The 18,116-nt window shown below is 48.1% G+C and overlaps 5 protein-coding genes across 5 annotated transcripts; 2 read left to right on the forward strand and 3 right to left on the reverse strand.

The window, feature by feature from the left end:
• Positions 1–40: 40 nt before the first annotated feature.
• Positions 41–2,042, reverse strand: N7519_001379 (MFS transporter; the record flags this gene model as incomplete). Its single annotated transcript, XM_057288157.1, has 3 exons — positions 41–863; positions 957–1,905; positions 1,946–2,042. 3 exons carry the CDS (start codon positions 2,040–2,042, stop codon positions 41–43), a joined length of 1,869 nt encoding a protein of 622 aa, XP_057154240.1.
• An 8,249-nt stretch (positions 2,043–10,291) lies between these two features.
• Positions 10,292–10,927, reverse strand: N7519_001380 (uncharacterized protein; the record flags this gene model as incomplete). The annotated part of the gene is made up of 1 exon (XM_057288158.1): positions 10,292–10,927. One exon carries the CDS (start codon positions 10,925–10,927, stop codon positions 10,292–10,294), a length of 636 nt encoding a protein of 211 aa, XP_057154241.1.
• Positions 10,928–11,954: 1,027 nt separating this feature from the next.
• On the forward strand, positions 11,955–13,691 carry N7519_001381 (GTP-binding protein Obg; the record flags this gene model as incomplete). The annotated part of the gene is made up of 1 exon (XM_057288159.1): positions 11,955–13,691. One exon carries the CDS (start codon positions 11,955–11,957, stop codon positions 13,689–13,691), a length of 1,737 nt encoding a protein of 578 aa, XP_057154242.1.
• A 679-nt stretch (positions 13,692–14,370) lies between these two features.
• On the forward strand, positions 14,371–15,984 carry N7519_001382 (putative JmjC domain protein; the record flags this gene model as incomplete). Its single annotated transcript, XM_057288160.1, has 1 exon — positions 14,371–15,984. One exon carries the CDS (start codon positions 14,371–14,373, stop codon positions 15,982–15,984), a length of 1,614 nt encoding a protein of 537 aa, XP_057154243.1.
• Positions 15,985–16,392: 408 nt separating this feature from the next.
• On the reverse strand, positions 16,393–17,980 carry N7519_001383 (uncharacterized protein; the record flags this gene model as incomplete). Its single annotated transcript, XM_057288161.1, has 3 exons — positions 16,393–16,593; positions 16,669–17,132; positions 17,203–17,980. 3 exons carry the CDS (start codon positions 17,978–17,980, stop codon positions 16,393–16,395), a joined length of 1,443 nt encoding a protein of 480 aa, XP_057154244.1.
• Between the last annotated feature and the right edge of the window lie 136 nt (positions 17,981–18,116).

The following is an 18,116-nucleotide window of genomic DNA, read 5'->3' on the forward strand; positions in this document are numbered from 1 at the left end:
AAGTAAAAGTGATGCTGCAAAACAGGCAACTTTCACAGTTTTAGACATTGGTATCGTGGTTGACATCGGCTTGGGGCTTTGGGAAGTCGTCGACAGCGTTCAAGTTGAGTTGGGAAATGTCGAAGTCATGGTCGACACTAGAGCGCAATGAAAGCAACCGCTGCTCTTCCTCTGGCAACTCGTCAGTGTTAGAGTCCTGGTCCTGATTGCCAAAGTCCGAGAGGGCTTCTCGCTTCATCTCGGACTCATTGACCTCAGGCTGACGAGTCTTGAAGCGCTCAGGCTCCGGGGATTCCTCCATCCAGAAACTTTGGATGGCGCCGATCAGGCAGACAATACCACAGGCCCACCAGGCCAGCACGGAGTATCCACTATCCAGACCTTTGGAGTGGAGAAGACCGGTGATGGTCGGACCAAAGGCCCTGCTGAGACTAGCAGTTGAGGCGGCAACACCGTTGATAGAGCCCAGCACTTTGGAAGACGGAGCGGCATTGGCCAAGAGAATGGCAGTGGCTGGGAAAGCGATGACATGGAATGTAATCTTGCTGATCAAAGACACATAGACGGCGAACGTTTGGAGCTTGGCCGGAAGAAGGACAAGGTAGGGCACGGCCAAGTAGAGAGGGGGCCATACAAGCAAAACAAAGCGGAAGGTGCGCAGAGTACCAAAGTGCTTCACGACAAATGGGAACAGCCACAGTTGGGCGATCATCGAGTACACGCCTTGCACAGCGAGCATAAACCCGATGGTCTTCGTGGCCATTCCCAGGCCTCCGGTAAACTTGAGGGGTAGCACTATGTCATCATCGGATCTTGGTGTACTCAGCAAAACCGGCATCAGCTGATCAAAGGAAACACTGTGGCTGGAATAGGGCAATGCACGTCAGTAAATGGTTTAAAAGTATCGGGCAGAAGGGTGTGGCGTTGAAAAAGCGGGGAGAGAGGAGCCAACTCACTATGCAAGAATGCCGTAAGCAACGATAGCGAGGATGACTTGTCGGGTAAAGGCCTTGGGCGCGGGGCTCTTCTGCCCCTCCAAGTCACAATCAGCCGAGACGCCGTCATCGACGGGACGCAGGCAAGGCGATGATTCCGCAGTTTCGTATCCAGGCGGTGCATCAAAGTACTTCTCCTTGACGTCCACGTCGGAATGATCGGGAAGCTGCACGCGCGAGCCCCAGCACAGGTTGACCAACCAGTGGCCGAGTTCGAGACCAGGGTCACGACGATGCTTCTTCTCCGGGTGCGTCTCCTCCAAAAACAGGAAACCGACTACGATCCCGCAAACCAGCACAGTGATGCAGACGAGGTTGGGCAGCAGGAACGGGAATTTATCCCACAGCGAGCTGCGTGCAAAGAGGGCCGGGTAGTTGTCGCAGGGCTGGGCCAAAGCGCCGCCCATAGCCGGTCCAATGATCGATCCCAAACACCACACGAAAGGCATAATCGAATAAGCTCGTGGCTGATGCTCTTTCTTCGTCACGATCTCCGCAACCGTCGTTTGGAGAACCCCGATATTCCCGTTCAACATGCCGCCCAGTGCGCGCGCAATCATCGCCGTGGCCAGATTGGGCGCAAATCCGAATACCACCATGCTGATGGCCGTGCCCAGGAGGCCCATGATGAGGACTGGCTTACGACCAATCCGATCACTCATGCGACCCCAGAACATGCCCGCAGAAAACTCAGCAAAGGTGAATGAGGAGGTGATCATGCCGGCGTACAGGGCGATTTGGCGGTCGTTATCCGTCACATGGAATGATTCGACCATGTGATACACGTATGGGAAAATTGACATGAAAGCAATCGGTTCACAGATTCGGACAAGTGCTGCATCACTTTCGTCAGCAATCAAGATCACTGTATAGATGTGGGTTGCGGCGCATTTTTGCGGCTGTCCATATCCTTTGTTTTTCATAGTTCGCAGAACAAAAGTACCACTTACCTAACACAAATAATTGCCGAATTGGGAATGTAGAGAAGTCATCACTAGAGCCATTGCGGGAGCGTCGGCCCAGTAAACAGGCTAGACGTTGAAACATTGTGAAGTTGGAGAGAATTGAAGGTCGAAATGAGCTGGAAGCAGACACAAGGGGATTTCACAGAGGTTTCAAGACTCCCCGCTTCCCTTTTAGATTGTATAGCTCAGAAAAAAAAAATAGAGTAGGAACAAAGTACCGGATAAATGGTGCTTTTGTCTCCCTTAATTTCCCCAGAGTAAAAGGGAGAGAATGTAATGGTAATCGGAGCAAGGAGCAGCGTCTTTTGATTTTAGGGCTTCAGCATTGCTCCCCCTGCGGTTTGAAATTCTATCAAGATCCGATAAGGTAGGGTGGAAGATTGCGTACGAGACAACAGCAAGGGATTCCGGAGAGTTTATAGAGAGATAATGGGGTTTGGTACTCAAGAAGGAAAGGATCTATAAAAGCCAAGAGTGAAGATGTCAAAAGTAGATTGAAGAGTAAAAGGAAAAATTGAGGGAAAGGGGAAGATGTTATAATAAGTAGTTTTACAGTGGATAGGTCTATAGAAATTATAGAAAATATCGAAATTATAGAAATGATCAGGCGCCAAAGAACTAAAACGTCAACTGTTCAGCATCACAACTAGACATTTCGGTTACAGCTGTACAGGATGCAGTTGGCAAACATTGGATCAGGATAAAGACGAACGAAGTGGGTCAGGATTTTCTTTATTATTGTAATTATTTTTCTTTTCTGAATTTATTTGAATTTCATTTTCAATTTAATAAAAATAAAATAAAAACCCTTTATTGTATGTGGATCTGTAGAAACCTGACATTTCCGTTTAAGAAGAGTAGGGGGAAGCGGAAGAATCCCCCCGGAGGTAAGGAAAGGGGGTGGAACCAATGGGAAGAAATCGGTACATCGTCATTCCCTCTTTTTTTTTTTGATATATTCGATGTATTGACTTATTTGATTTGGATTTTCTTGTCTGTACTAATATATTGTCCGGATTCTAAGAGACTCTAGTATAGGCAAAAAAGAACATGTTCTGATAGGGATTCATAGGTAGGATTTATAGGATTTATACGGAGTACGACTAATAAGGATTGATCAGATCAGATTTTGAATTGTAACACACAGAAACATAATACATACCTAATTAAAAAAGAAAGTTCAAGTACCATCTTTGATTCGACAGATCCATCCCCCAGATCCAACAAGAAAAAAGGAAAAGGGTAAAAAAGACTTCTGATACATACCAAACTGATTTCCTCGAGACCCACGGTCCTGACCACCGGGCCCCCGGGAACGGCTTTAGGCCTTTTAGTCCCGTAGGAGGGGGCGCTAAGGGATACTTCACCCGTATAAGGTAAGGAAGATCGACTTTTTTTTTGGTTCCCAGAGCTATGGTTTTAGTGTAAATTAGTGAGATGATAGATCTCGCCTTATAGCTCCGCGGTACCTCTGCGCCTCCCCGAGACCTATATACTAGTATGAACCTACTCCGTACTCCCGTTGATGTAGACTGAAAAAATAGTCAGATCGGGGAGCTAATTAAATCCTTTTAATTTTAATTTGAAAGAGAAAAAAAAAGGAAAAAAAAAAGAAAAAATTCCTCCTTTTCTGTCTCGATGTCTATTCCGTACTCCGAAACTAAGACCAAACATCATATCGTCATACTCTCCACTCAACGGAATGGGAAGCCTAACAGATTACCCACTCTTCCCAGATGGCTGGGATGATCAGGAGAATTTTACGGAGCACCTTCTAATAAGTTGGGAACCAGCTGATTGGGTGAAATCATAGGTAAACCATGTTTAGGATATATAACTCGAGTAAGATGCGGTGTACGGAGTACGGAGTACAGAGTACGAATGTACCATCTTAAAAGGAAACTCTAGCCAATATTAAGCGCCGTCCCGTCTATTGTCTCATTGTTGAATGTCAAACAGAAAGCCGTTTTGGAGTCCCCAGAACTCAAAATTCGAAGTGTCTCTATTTAATCCCGCCATCCCGGTACGTTACAGATGGAGCCAATGGAGATGAACCGGTATAGAAAAAGAAAAGCTATTGAAACTCTCCATCCGATGATCGTCGTGTGGAATACACACCGTACCAGTAAAATATACTTCTGTATTGTGGATTTATGATTTTTGAGACCTTCGAGAAGACTCCGGAGAACACTTGAATCAGCTGAGCTTGTCAGAAATTCACCGACACTCCCGAGCCCCATCTATTGGCCGTTAGGCGTCGATCGGCGACAGGGGAAAACAATGCCGCCCCTTTCCCCCCTTATAACGATCCAAGAAGATATCAGCCATTGTGGCGAAGTTTGAGCGGATACCTGAGCCGTAAACCCGCTCGAACTACTCCATGCATTCTTGTTCTCTGTATAGTGTACTCCGTGCGCAATACTCTGTACTCTGTAGGTAACTTTTTGGCTTTCGATCTTCATGCAAATGGAATCTACCTAAAAGTCGGTAAAGTACCGACCCAACAAGAAGGGACTGCATAAGACCCAAGGGGCTGGGAATAAGTGGGACTATTATTTGTATGCAACACAATATCAACATAGACTTTATATATACAACATACGGAGTACTTGATACTCCGTGGGAGATAATGAGACTAATTTTATTCTTGCTGCACAGAAAAATTATCTGGGGCCACGCGAGGGAGTGCATAAAAAGCCGGTGAGAAGTCATCTAAAGAGAAAACCTTGAAAGAAAAACATAAAATAAAGAAAACGTCATAGTTCAAGTATGGGTTAGCGGCTTGAGCCTCTCAGGGGTGCACCTAGTAACTAGGATATGCCAAAGGAGGAAACTCAAGAAACGGTGTGAGCGAGACATTGGAAACACGACTGGGGCTCCTGCAACCTGCAATTCCCCTTGACTTTTTTTTTTTGCACCAGTCATACAAATATGCCAGATGGTGATGTTGCTTTCGGACCTCAAAATAAACCAAGTCATTTAGACAGCAGGGCGACCGTGCCCAGCTGACAATGGGCTAATACAAGCTCCTGGGTCTGACAGGGTGTTTGACAAATCCTTCTATGCATGAAATACCTAGATACGTCGATCGCAATGCATGCGTTTCTATCGAAGGGGGCCATTGGCTACAAGGGAGGCGGGATCGCTTGAACAATGACAATCGTGGAGACGTCCGATACGCGAGTCGCAACCCAACATTGGGAGAGCCCGACGTATTTTGACACGGATGTAGCGGTGACTGTTGTTCAGGAAACAAAGCCCGTCATCTTCCCATGCCATGCATCACGCGACTATGCACTGCCGTAGCTCCGTCAGCGACAGTCGTGTCTACCTTGATATCCATTCGGACTGTTCGGAAGAAGGATTGCGACCCAACGGCCGGAAATTAGAGCTTGCCTTTCTTTCGTTTCGTACATATTGTGATTGAAATCGGGGCGAAGATCATGTGAGTGAGCTTCCATTTTTCTGCCCTGCAGCCAACCGAATCATCCATGTATGGTGGGGGAAGAGAGAACCCCTGCTAGGTTATTCTTCCGATTTTCGCCAATTTGGAATGAGAGTGAGGGGAAACAGAGATGAAGTGACCCTGTCTGCATCAACAACCTAGGGTCTGATAGTAACCGGTATCAAGCGGTGTGTCTCTTGGCTGCATCCTGCTAATTATCTGCTGCAGAGGATGCTTTGACGTCTGCCTCAAATTCTCCCTCGGGTACTCGTCCCTGGCATCCCGTGGGCGACTCGGTAGACTGCGAGCCCTACATAGGGTGTTGTTCTAACAGCCCCATCATTTGCGTCTGCACCGCCGGTAAGCTGTCCGACTATGATCGTCGAGGATTTTCGATGGCCTTTTCGATTTGGACCGACATTGCGTATGTAGCCCATATCGATATCCAGACCTCCGCGGTCATTATTGCCCAAAAACAAAGAGCTTCGCAAAAGACGGTGAAGCGCGTCACAGGCCAACAAATGCTGTACAGTTGGAAGTCATGCTCGAGGACACCAACTTATCCATGACGATGTCCTTGATGACGCCCTAGATAGGTTTCGCTCGATCTTCGGAGATCTTGCCGTACCCTACGGACTACTTGGTCACAGCTTGCGGCACGGTATAGTTTGACCCGAACGTACGGAGTACCACATACATACTGCGGTGTCAGGCTCGATCCGTGCTTAACTTCATACGAGATCATATTCCAGCTCCTGCCACATTCCTCACGATGCCCTTGATATTTCCTTCATTCCAAAGTGAGCAAGATATTGCATCACATCGGAACAATACGCCTCAACACTTCCCGACCGAGACCAATAGCAAGGGGGCGGGTTCGGCTTCCACAGCATGCTGTCTCTGCCTAGTCTATCGCGCAGCCCTGACGCCCAAATCGTACACTCCCGCCTCCCAAAGACCGCCACAGTACCAACTATGACCCAAGGGGCTTGTCGGGCCACAGATCTGATTACCACGAACATGTGCTACTTGGCAAGATTCGATGTTCTTGGGGATACAGCCTCGTTTTCGGATACATCAGGCGATTGTGATAATAATAGTTATTATTATTTTGCAGACAACGCTAACCTATCCCAACCCAGACACAGGGGTCCACGATCCACATAGAACCGCAGCTGCCGCACCATATTGTCGGGTTTTGACAGTCGCAAGATTCCGGAATGGCTGAAGTGTGGCGCTGATCGCCCCTCAACAATCAAAGGGCGAAAATAATTCCAGTCGGTAATCGGAAAATGCTTCCTGGCATATAGGAACGCTTCTTTTGGTACCTATCTGAATTCCAAATTGGGCAGAGTCCTCGGGACAAATCTGCCCCAGAGACTGGGGTATTTAGTGTTTAGTGTTTAGTGCTTTTTTTTTTTTGGGGGGGGGGGGTACGGCCTCCCTCCCTGTGCTGTGATGGTTGACGGGAAGATTCAGTGTGATGTATCACTTTGTGGCTACTCCCGTGGGCCGGATGTTCCGTCACTCAAAATCTAGATCTTCGATGACCCCGAAATCAATGGGAACAAGGAAAAGGGGCACACACTACATTGAGGGGCGAAAACAAGGGTTCAAACGAACATACCCCTCTCGATGGTTGTATGTTGTACAGCATACAAAAGGTTGTATCCATATCAATGTAGGTGAGATACATTGCAGATCACTCTAATTCCATTGTTTTCAGGCCCATTGCAAGTGCGAACCTGCTCGATTTGGATAGATGCGTGTTTCTTCCCCTAATTCCGCTCGAATCAGGTTCCGGTTTTGCTATCTCAATAACGCGCCACAGGTCGTTCCGTTCTTGCGATGTGTACGAAGTACGAATTGTATGCCACCTTAGACGGGAACTGGTAGCCTCACTGCAGTCTACCTGATCGATTGAGGCCAGAAGCTTTGATTTGAGGTTAACTGGTTAGGCAGTGTGTTTGGCTGGCTCTTTTTGGAGATCGGAGATCGGAATCATAGTATCCATGTCGGGCTTTTGCTACCCTTAATCCTAGACATGGTGGGACCTTGCTTAGTAGCGTTGGGAGTGCATACAAACGTACTACAAAATCACATTGTCAATCGATGGATAGCTGAATCTCCAATTTAATTGTCTGCACTGATCGCCATTCGACACTACCAAAGCGCCACATTACAATTACCGATCTTGATTCCATGGCTTTGTATTAGATCCCGGAAGATTGAGGAAGATTGAAAATCTAAACGTTGTTTCCGAGGAGCCTGCATGGAGTGAGTGACAGGTGTACTTTTGTAGAATCGGCAAAGCGTATCCGAAGCAAAGTACCCGCGCATAATGCATACGACGGACGAAGCAAATTTTGACAGTCAAGATCGGAACCCAGCTGTCTCAGCTTCCTTGCCGTCCACGGGTGTCCCATAGTTGTGTCCCGAGAAAAGCTGAATTATGGCGCTGGTCCGGCAGCTGAACGGGATCTCCGCGGACCAATAAAACCTCTAAATCGCCCTCTTTCTTGGGGTCCCCGCCAGAAAAACCACGGAACCCAAGTCCAGTTCCACGGTACTAAGTTAAGGATATATGGAGTACATTAGTGTCTCCCGATGTTTCTCCCAAGAGGGGCTAAGGTAAAGAAATCGGTTGGTATTATCTCTGTACACATATTACGGTCCGATCTCTTTGTTTTTTTTCTATTTCCGTGACCAACAGGAACGATCTCCCTGATCCCCACCTGTGGCGAGCGGAAGGCAGGGATCCGGTGCCGCGGTGACGGGTACGAAACAAAAGTTCCGCGAGTGGACACGAATCACATCTTGTCTCTCGCAAGGATTTTCACGCTATCGATTCTGCTTGTGATCATGTGAACATTCCTGTTTTTGTTGACCCGACCTCCTGTTTTTCTTTGTTTCTGATGGAGCTTCTTTTACTTTTGGGGTTTTTTTATTGATTTCTTTTGGCCCCGCAATGTACCGGGGGAGCTGACTTCCGCGGACTTTTGGTCTCTCAGCTGGATCTGTACAATTGTTACGTACTTTTATCGCCTTACTTCATGTACACTGGACTCTCTGATGTGATCAAGATCAATTCCCCTGCAGTGGTCTAGACACTGAATAGTTAATGTTATTTCATCGCAGTCACGTGTGGTCTTACTCTTGTAAGTGGATTCCGCGATGGTAGAAGCTGGAATCAATTGAAGCTCAGTGATACCATTCAAATATTCCAAGTCCATTTGCCTGGTGATTTGTCGATTATCCAAGACGTGCTATATTCTACTGTATTTCATTTATAACTTTGGACTAGGCAGCATCCTCTTGTCCTTACCTGACTTGGATCGATACGCCTACCTAAATAAAACCAAACGCCAAAGATGCCTACAACATACGGAGCATTGGACCTAGACTTCGAGCGATAACCCCTTTCGCTATGAACTTTATGCCATTATTTTCCAAGTAGCAGATACAAAACTTTAGTGGCCGCTTGTACGGCCTTTAATAAATCCTTAACACAAGCTGTTACTTTGATGCTTCGAATGTTCAGTTGCTTTGCCTTGATAAGGATGATATTACCCCAGAGTGCTATACCCATAATTGGCCCATGCAAACTGCAAAATGATATCTAAAGGGCAGTATAAGTTACAACCTCATGTCTATAATGGGAGTTATCCATGTATAACCCGAGATATGTACCCCATACATATTATTAGCCAATATGCAGTGTACGGCCTCGGGGAGTAGTAAAAGTCAATTCCATCAAAGATCACCAATACGACGCCAGCTTCAGTCCCAAAAGGCGGGCTATATGCATGAACCTCCATTCATAAAGTTTACTGAATTGTGAACGAACTCTTAAAAAGTACCGCCACCGATCATCTCCAGATAGAGTCCAGATACGAACTACCCCATGCAAAGCCCACATGATCTTCGAGTGATGAACGTCCTAGCAAAAGTACAGCAGACTTCGCCCATCTAGTACTTTTGCTTGCCGCCCAGAAGCCAAGATTTGATCGCCTTCCTAGCATGTACGCCCCAGATGTGACAGCCGATCACAGATTCTGTGATAGACCTGACATTAGAGCTAGGGCCAATAGACCAATAAACACCCTTAATGCCGTTCTCGATGATACATCTACCACATGGGTTACTCCGCATATACCAAATATACCTTTAGTTGATACAGCGAAGATTTAATCTTATCTGGTTGCATGGTACTGGCTTCAATTCCAAATCTCAAATTTCAAATCATCTCTCACGGAAGCTTGGCTGTCTACCTATGTAGGTATCAATGCCGTAGTCTCTAGCTACGTCGTACTATGTTACTTGCTACTTACCAGTACTACTGTCGTTCACTGGCATTGCACATAAAGATATGGAAGTCCATGTATCTCGCCTTCGTATCCGTCCGCTTTTCGCCTATCTGCATGGTTTCTTCCGTGTAAATAAAGACATTGTGGATTTAAGTATGTCAATTTGGGGGTCATAATTATCTCGATCGACGTAGACGAAGGAAACAGGCAGAGGGTGGATGCATTCTTAGCACAATGTTCAAAATCAATATCCTAGATCTACCCTGGCTTACGCATAATTCTTTTGATTGAACTTGGTTCAAAATGATACATGGTTGAAAGCCACACTATTCCGAGAAGAAAATACACATAGGGATTCATATAAGAGCGATGCTCTCTTCGGCGCTCTCGGCGATGGTTAAGGCGCTGCCAACTAGGAATCCGTCGAGGAATATCGGGGGGGAAAAGAATAATATCACCAGACGGTTAGAGCAATATAAATATATCTAAAAAAACGAAGCTAGGAGTATCTTTCTCGAGCAAGCACCGAATCCGTGGGAAAGCACATGTTGCAAAGACACAAACACAAGGCCAAAGAGCTCAGCTAATTGTTTCACCTTCTGAGACAAGGACATAATCAGAAGCATCTGTACTTTTGTTGACTCCATCCGTATTAGAGTGCTGTCCCTTGGGTTCTCTCACTTGTGGCTGCTGGGCACCTCGTTCAGCTTGTTGCGAAAGCTTTCGTGTAACAAGGGCAAGTTGTTGTGAAGTTGAGACTTGTGCTTCAAGCAAATGTTTTATGAGCTCTTGCTGTGTGCTTATTTGTTGGTCGGCAACCTTGAGTAGTCTTTCGTGCATAGCGAGCCTGTCTTTAAAGCTGTTGTATTGACAGGAGTCCTGCATGCTGAGCTGCTCTTGCAAGCTAGCAATCTTTTCTTCAAGTATTTTCTCCTGTACTTCAGATTTCTTGAGCTTTTCCTCCTGCCTGTGGACTACCTCTTTCAAATTTGTGATCCTTTTCACGAGCATATCCACTCTCTCCGATAGCCCCTCCGTACCAGGCTGCTGTTCCAAGCTGCCTAGGTGTTTCTCGGGCATGGCCAACCCTAGAGCAATCGTGGGCCCCTCAATCCTTTTTGTAGTATCTTCGATCCACTGCTCAATGCTTATTTTTTTCTCGGTGGTACAGACGTTGCTTGCGAAAGTATCCCGGTTTCTCTGGTATGTGGACATCGAGTTCGGGCTGGCTGTAACAGATTACTTTCTGGTAGAGATACCGCAGATAAGTAGGGGCGAGAAAGGGTCATTGCGACCTCATAAGGTTCAAATTGATGACCAGCCCCCGAGTAATGGTCATGCTGGTGACCCATGGATGCATATTGATAGCTCCCAAGGTTCTTCACTGCGCTTCTGTTTTTTGATATCCCTTTACAGGTTAGCACAACTATTCCTACCAAAGACCGAAAAAAGGGATGTTCGAGATATCGGCAGGTTGAAAAAGCAAATAACAATACAGTATTAAACCAAACAAAGGGAACACACCGTTTCTTCCACAAACTCCCCTTTGCTGCATGTCAGCTACTCAACAACATACTAGAAAAAACTAGACAAAGAGTCGAGTCTCAGTTAGGCAAGATTGAAATGAGCTCGTCGACACAAGTAGAGTCCGCATATGTTCATTGGTCACTTCGTCATGGGGATCGGGGAGTCACAGCGGCAACGTGCAGATGCAACCAGGGTACTCCGTAGCTGTTGTGACCCTACGGATCAGATGTGGAAACCCAACGGCTATTTGTAATAGTCAATATTTCAATGTAGAAATTTGATCAGGTAGTGGCAAGCAAACGGTAAGACGCAGAGTCGGGCATTGCCTTGATCAGCTCGTTTGTCCTTGGCGAATCCTTCTGAATATCGAGTCAGGTTTGTGCTGCATGATATTTACATAGCCTATTTGTGGATACGTAAAAACATAAAACATGGAGCTGGATTAGGGAAAAGTAGGGGCAAAAATGGACATTAAGAAAATATATACTGTAGGCAAATATTTTACACTCACTGGGGATACTATAAATGGCTTATCATCATGTGACCTTATCGGATCCTTGAGAAATCCCGCTGAAGTCATCTCTCATTCTGTTGATAATTCACTAGAAACCGGTATATCTGCGCCCTATCAAGATACAACACTGACCGGACTAAATCAGAAGTTGAAACAGCTGCATTTGCAGAATGAGCGAGAGATAGCCGCCAATCACACAGCATGGCGCATCCCCGAGTTTATTTTTCCCTTCCCGTACGACCATTCCTTTCAAGACGAGCCCGTTGCAGCCGATTATTCCTACAAGACCACCAAAAACCATGTATCGCACGGAACCGATTTCAGAGCACCAATGCCGCCGCTGAAACAGCACCTCATCCCAGCAAAAATGCCGTATCTGACGAGGTAACACCAGACCTGTCGCATCTGGACCCTTCCCCGGAGGATTACTCGCGGTTCATTTTTCAAGACAAATGCCGGGTGAAAATACATGCTGGATCGGGTGGACATGGCTGTGTTGCTTACCTGCGCGAGAAATACGTTGAAGAGGGACCCCCGAACGGCGGCGACGGTGGCAGTGGAGGCGGTATCTACATCCAGACTGTCGAGGGTTTGACGAGTCTTCACAAGCTGGCCCGCAGAGGTATTATCAGAGCTAGCAGGGGCCGAAATGGGCAGGGTAAAAGCAAGGGTGGAAAACGAGGCGAGGACGTCCTCCTTCAGGTACCTGTCGGCACTGTGGTGCGAGAGGTGAGCCGCTATGATCCGGTCGAGGAGGAGTGGGCCCGCATCAAGGCAGCAGAAGAAGCTTCCTATCTTTCCAAAGAGGAGAAAGAGGTTTGGGGGAATCCCGATGATCCTGAAGTTGAACGCGAAGAAGGATTTGAAGAAACAGAAGAGGCGGAGTTCAACCCTGTCAGGCACGACCGCTGGGTGTTACACCCCGCTGCAAAGCCGTCTGATTTCCTTATGGTGCAGTTCCCGAAATCATATCCGCGGCGACAGAATATAGCAGCCATGGAACCCAAGTCGCCCATCTGGCTGGACCTTTCAAAACCTATGGATAAACCCATGCTTCTGGCTGCCGGTGGTATTGGCGGGCTGGGGAATCCCCATTTTGCCACACGCACAATGGGGCGACCAAAATTCGCAAGCCGAGGTGAAGGCGGAATGATGCTAGAGCTCGACTTTGAACTTAAGCTCCTTGCAGACGTCGGATTGGTTGGGAAACCGAACGCCGGCAAGAGTACGCTTCTCCGCTCGTTGACCAACAGTCGAACCCGCATTGGAAACTGGGAGTTCACGACACTTTCTCCCAGTATTGGCACAGTCATCACCGACGATATGAAGGGTCGTCCTCTTGTTGAGTCGAAGGCCCGTCGCACACACTTTACTATTGCGGACATTCCGGGTCTGGTGGAAGGCGCCCATCTCGACCGAGGACTTGGTCTCGGGTTCCTTCGACACATCGACCGAGCTGGGATTCTGGCCTTTGTGGTTGATCTCAGTCGCGGCGATCCTGTACAGGAACTCCAGAAACTGTGGCACGAACTTGGAGAGTATGAGCGAATGCGTGATGCAGATCCTGACTCTACTGAGGAAGACGACCTCATTGAATGGAATCCATTCGATGAAAATGCGGATCGGCAACAGATACTTGGCCAAAAGCCTGCCCCGGCATCGAATACCAAGCGCGACGGCTCGTTGCCTCCACTGGCGATGACACCTCTGCATTTGAAACCTTGGTTTGTCGTGGCAACCAAGGCAGACCTGGAAAACACACAGGACCAATTCCGAGATCTGCAGAAATACTTGTCTGGTGTTCAGGATGGTTCGATTGAGCACCCATCGGGTCATGAAAGGGCTTGGAAGGAGAGAGTGTGTGTCGTTCCGGTCAGTGCCAAAAGAGGTGAGGGTGTGTCTCGAATCCCGAAATTGGTGATGGAGCTTCTCGAATGAAGCATGTATATTAGAAAACTCCCTTGATCATGAATTGTACTATATAATAAACAAGGTCAACATCGGTGGCCTATATTAAAGGGTATATGACCACACTCCTATAGCTGTCATGTCTTTTTTGGCATCTTTTTTGGCATCTTTTTTGGTTCTTCTCTGTGTCTTCTCTGTGTCTTCTCTGGTGTCTTCTCTGGTGTCTTCTCTGGTGTCTTCTCTGGTGTCTTCTCTGGTGTCTTATTTGGCTGTCTTTCCCCCCATATTAGGGTTATCACCTTAACTAGGTACCTAGAACTTCATAAGGAATATAATATAGGGGATGTGCTTTCATTCATAAAGTAAAGAGTCTTGGCCAAGCCTTCATCTTATACTTGTGATATGTGATATCAATACCTGCAATATCCCCCTACAATCTATAAAATCCTCCCATATGGCTTTAGTTTTAGTAGATGCTGTGGACAATACATGTATATATATATATATATATATATAAAAGGTGTATTACTTTTTGCTCCATTTGATGATCTGGAGGGTGTTCTTTCGGACGCGGTTGGAGGAATTCGAATTCACCAGAACACCATACCTGGGGGGGGCACACTTTGGGGATTACCTCCGGGGTCTAACATCATCTCTTTCTTTCATTTCTTTCATTGTTTCCCTTCGCCTTCACCTTTCCCTCTCAGGCATGGCTCTTTCATCGGTCCTTAGTGACGCGTTGTCCGTTATCGCCGAGCCGAGCTTTGACGACCCCGTCCTCCAATGCGACACCCCTCAAGATCTTCTCTTCAACGACACCGAGAAAGCACTTGAGCTTGCCAACTCGAAATTACATTCCTTTCCATTTAAGGATGTGCACATCTGCTGGCATCGCCTCTACACAGATGCGTCTATCTTCAAGGCCTGCGTCATCATCATCACGAAATGCGGCCTGGTCTCGAAAGCCAGATTTGAAACCCAACACCTAGTTGTCCCGGAACTCATTCAAAACATAAAGAATGCAGCAACTGAGCCGAAGCTCTCTCCCGACGCGCCGTGGCTATCAGACGTCGTGGCAATCCTTGATAACGTCTTGATCATGTCTGGAGCCCCCCTCCGCGAGAAGCTGGTGGAATCCTTGTTATCCACGCTGCAGGCAGCTACAGAATCACCAAAATTCGAGTGCGACGACGCTGGCAGCCGAGAATATCCTACTTCCAAGCGCAGAAAATTCTCGCCTCCTCTCTTCCCCCCAAATGCGATCCGTAACCCCCATCTGGACCATCCTATCCCGCGATTATCGGCACCGTCATTCGATTCCATCGAACACCACATACAAAACACTCGCACCCCACTGGTAATAGAAGATTCGATGGAACACTGGCCAGCCATTTCGACGCGTCCATGGTCTTCGCGGGACTACTGGTGGGACCGCACGTTTGGGGGTCGCAGATTGGTCCCCATTGAGGTGGGAAGGTCTTATACCGACGAGGACTGGGGACAGAAGATTATCCCGTTCAAAGAGTTTGTGGACAAGTACATATGGCAAGGGAAGCTAGCCCCGACTGGGACACCAGAAGACAACCCCCAGGTCACGAATCTTGATGGAGAGACAGCATACATGGCACAACATGACCTGCTTACTCAAATACCCGTCTTGCGCAACGATGTTAGTGTACCCGATTATTGCTATATCACTCCGCCGGGCCCAGATCCGGGAACACCAGTGTATGAGAAGAAACAGCGGGAGCGCGAGGCGAAAATTAAAGCACAGGCCCCTGAAACCTCGCATGGCCCCCAGTTGGACACACCACCAAATGAGCGTGACACAGTCGAACACAGTTCAATTGCAGGCTCGCTTATGGAAATACCTAGCGACCCGATCATCAACACCTGGATCGGACCCGCGTGGACAATCTCCCCTCTCCACCACGACCCCTATCACAATATCCTCGCGCAGGTCGTGGGTACTAAGTATATCCGGTTGTACTCGCCACGTACGCCTGACTCTCAGATTCACCCACGGGGACAAGAATGGGTCACGTCTGTTGATGAGACGGCGGACCCAGATCCTGTAACTGGGGCACGACCAACTACTCGCAGACAGGTTGACATGTCCAACACTTCCAAGGTGGACTTGGCTGCTATAGAGACTTCCCCTGCTGAGTATGAGCAATGGGAAGAAATGTGGCCTGGGTTCATGGACGCCGACTATGTGGAGACTGTTCTCAAGGAAGGCGAGTGTCTCTACATTCCTGTTGGGTGGTGGCACTATGTGCGTGGATTGAGAGCTGGGATCAGTGTGAATTTCTGGTGGGGGTGAGAGAACAGTTCTGAAAGACTTATGGATGATATGAGGTTTCGATGGGATAGATATGCTGTTACTTTGCAAATGGTGTCAGAAGATATGCTATTAGACCCCGACACAATCAAACTGCACGGTATTCTATGACATATCATTTGCAATATCTCGAGTATTATGCATAAGTTAGCCACTTATGGTCTCTGTCGTAAGACTCCAATAATCCCATATAACTATCCCATATATTTGGCCCGAGATGATATTAGGGATATATGTAGGTACTAACGTGTTGTTGAATGTCTTTTTGGATGTCTTCTTAGATGTCCTTCTTAGATATGTACATAAACTATACAGAGGACTTCTTCATATAACGAGCAAGAATGTAGCATCCCCATGGATGATCCCCATCTACGAAGCCAATGGCTATATCTAACTCCACCCTTCCACCAACTCGCAAAGCGTCTCCTCTCCGCCCACATTCCCAGGAAAGACAACAAAAGGCACATTGCGATGGCGACTAGTCTCCTCGTCACACCGCCAAAGAGGCACACCAGGCGCCGCTTGGCCAACGATAGTAGCACGCTTTACATTCAAGCCCTTAGTCGCAGCATCCGAGGATGTGATCCCGCCCTAAGAAGACAGTCAGCACCAATACACCACCTGGGCAACAGACAGAACCAAGGGACCAAAATACAGCATTCATACCTTTGCAATAATAAACCGCGGCTGCACCTCAATCCGCTGCAAAACACCAACCAACGCTTCGGCAACCACAGATCCAATCTTCAGCGACGACAACTCATCGCTGCCAGTCACAAGAGCCCGACTCGTCATAACGAGCGTATCCATCCCAGCCCGCAGATGCGCTTCTGTCTCCTGCACAACGCGCAGCACAGTCTGCGTCGCATTCTCCGGCGAGGCAACAAGTTCCTCGACCTTCATTTCAATGATCGCCAACTGACCCGATGCGCCGCGCCGATCCGTCAACACTTTCAGCTGCGCTGTTGTCTTAGGAACATATGATCCGGCAATAATAAGCCCGCCCGTCTGGCGCGGTAAGGGCAGGTGAAGCTCAGCAGCGGAGATGGGTGCTTTAGAACGGATACCGAGCCTAGTTGAGACGAAGGCCGCGCCTGTGCGGTATAGGAAGTGTTTGCCCTTAGATTCAGCTGGGTACGTGTTAGCCATCAGGCTTACATAGTCTAGTCAAACAAAGAGCAGGACGGATCTCCGGCATACCAAGTAGCAATCCCGCCACGAAGACGTGCATATCAGATTCCGCAGCCGCGTTGACGATCACCACCCCGCCAAGCGGTGCAGCAAGCAGTTTCTCGCAAACGGCCTGCGGCCCACCGGTGCGGATCTCCTCGATTGTCACAGAGCATAATTGGTCTGCGTTGAACCGACCGGGCGCCTTTTCGAGCACGTAGTCCCGCAGATTGGAGCTTTTATATCCGAACGTTGCGTCCTTGGCGAACTGCGTCGCGCCCGCTGGGACGAGGCTGTCGCCTTCGGTGACATAGTGCACATCGTTAATGGTAAGCCTCCCACCTTGGAAGAAAAACGGGGCGAGAACAAGTGCGTCTGCGGGGCCAAAGACCGATTGCGCCACGTCCGGCTCGAGGGGGAAGTGGCCGCGTAATGTGCTATCGCTGCGGAGGACGATGTCGACCTTTTGGTTTGTTGTTTTGGCGACTTGGGCGATGTTCGTGCAGATCTCGTGGATGAGTGCTTCTGCTTCTTTTGGTGGGAGGGCACGCGAGTTTGTGAGGATGAAGAAGCCTGGCTTGGTGGATTGGAATTCGTCTGTTAGTGTTGGGATGTCCCAGACTGTTAGGACGGAGATGTCATGGCAGGTCTGTGTTCCGGTTGGGTCGTCGTCTAGCACCACTAGCCGGTTGATTGAGGCTGTTGTGAGGATTTGGGTGATCTGCTCTTGCGCGTCGGTGGGATACTCTGCGGGGAGGTTGGCGAGGGTACTCTCGCGGGGAAGAACGGGGTACTCGGGCTGCGACATGGTGAGGAATTGGGGTATTTTTCCTATTTCTGCACTATTTGTTAAATGAGACTGGGTTCCAAAGCTGTATTTAAAGCAGTTGAAGACCAACAAGCGGGGAATGTGCGGGGAGCTCTCGGAGCTCTCGGAGAGAAGG

Source organism: Penicillium mononematosum, assembly GCF_028829835.1.
Source record: "Penicillium mononematosum strain IBT 11891 chromosome Unknown utg000001l:1.0-4488741.0:1.0-4491989.0, whole genome shotgun sequence".
NCBI lineage: Eukaryota > Fungi > Ascomycota > Eurotiomycetes > Eurotiales > Aspergillaceae > Penicillium > Penicillium mononematosum.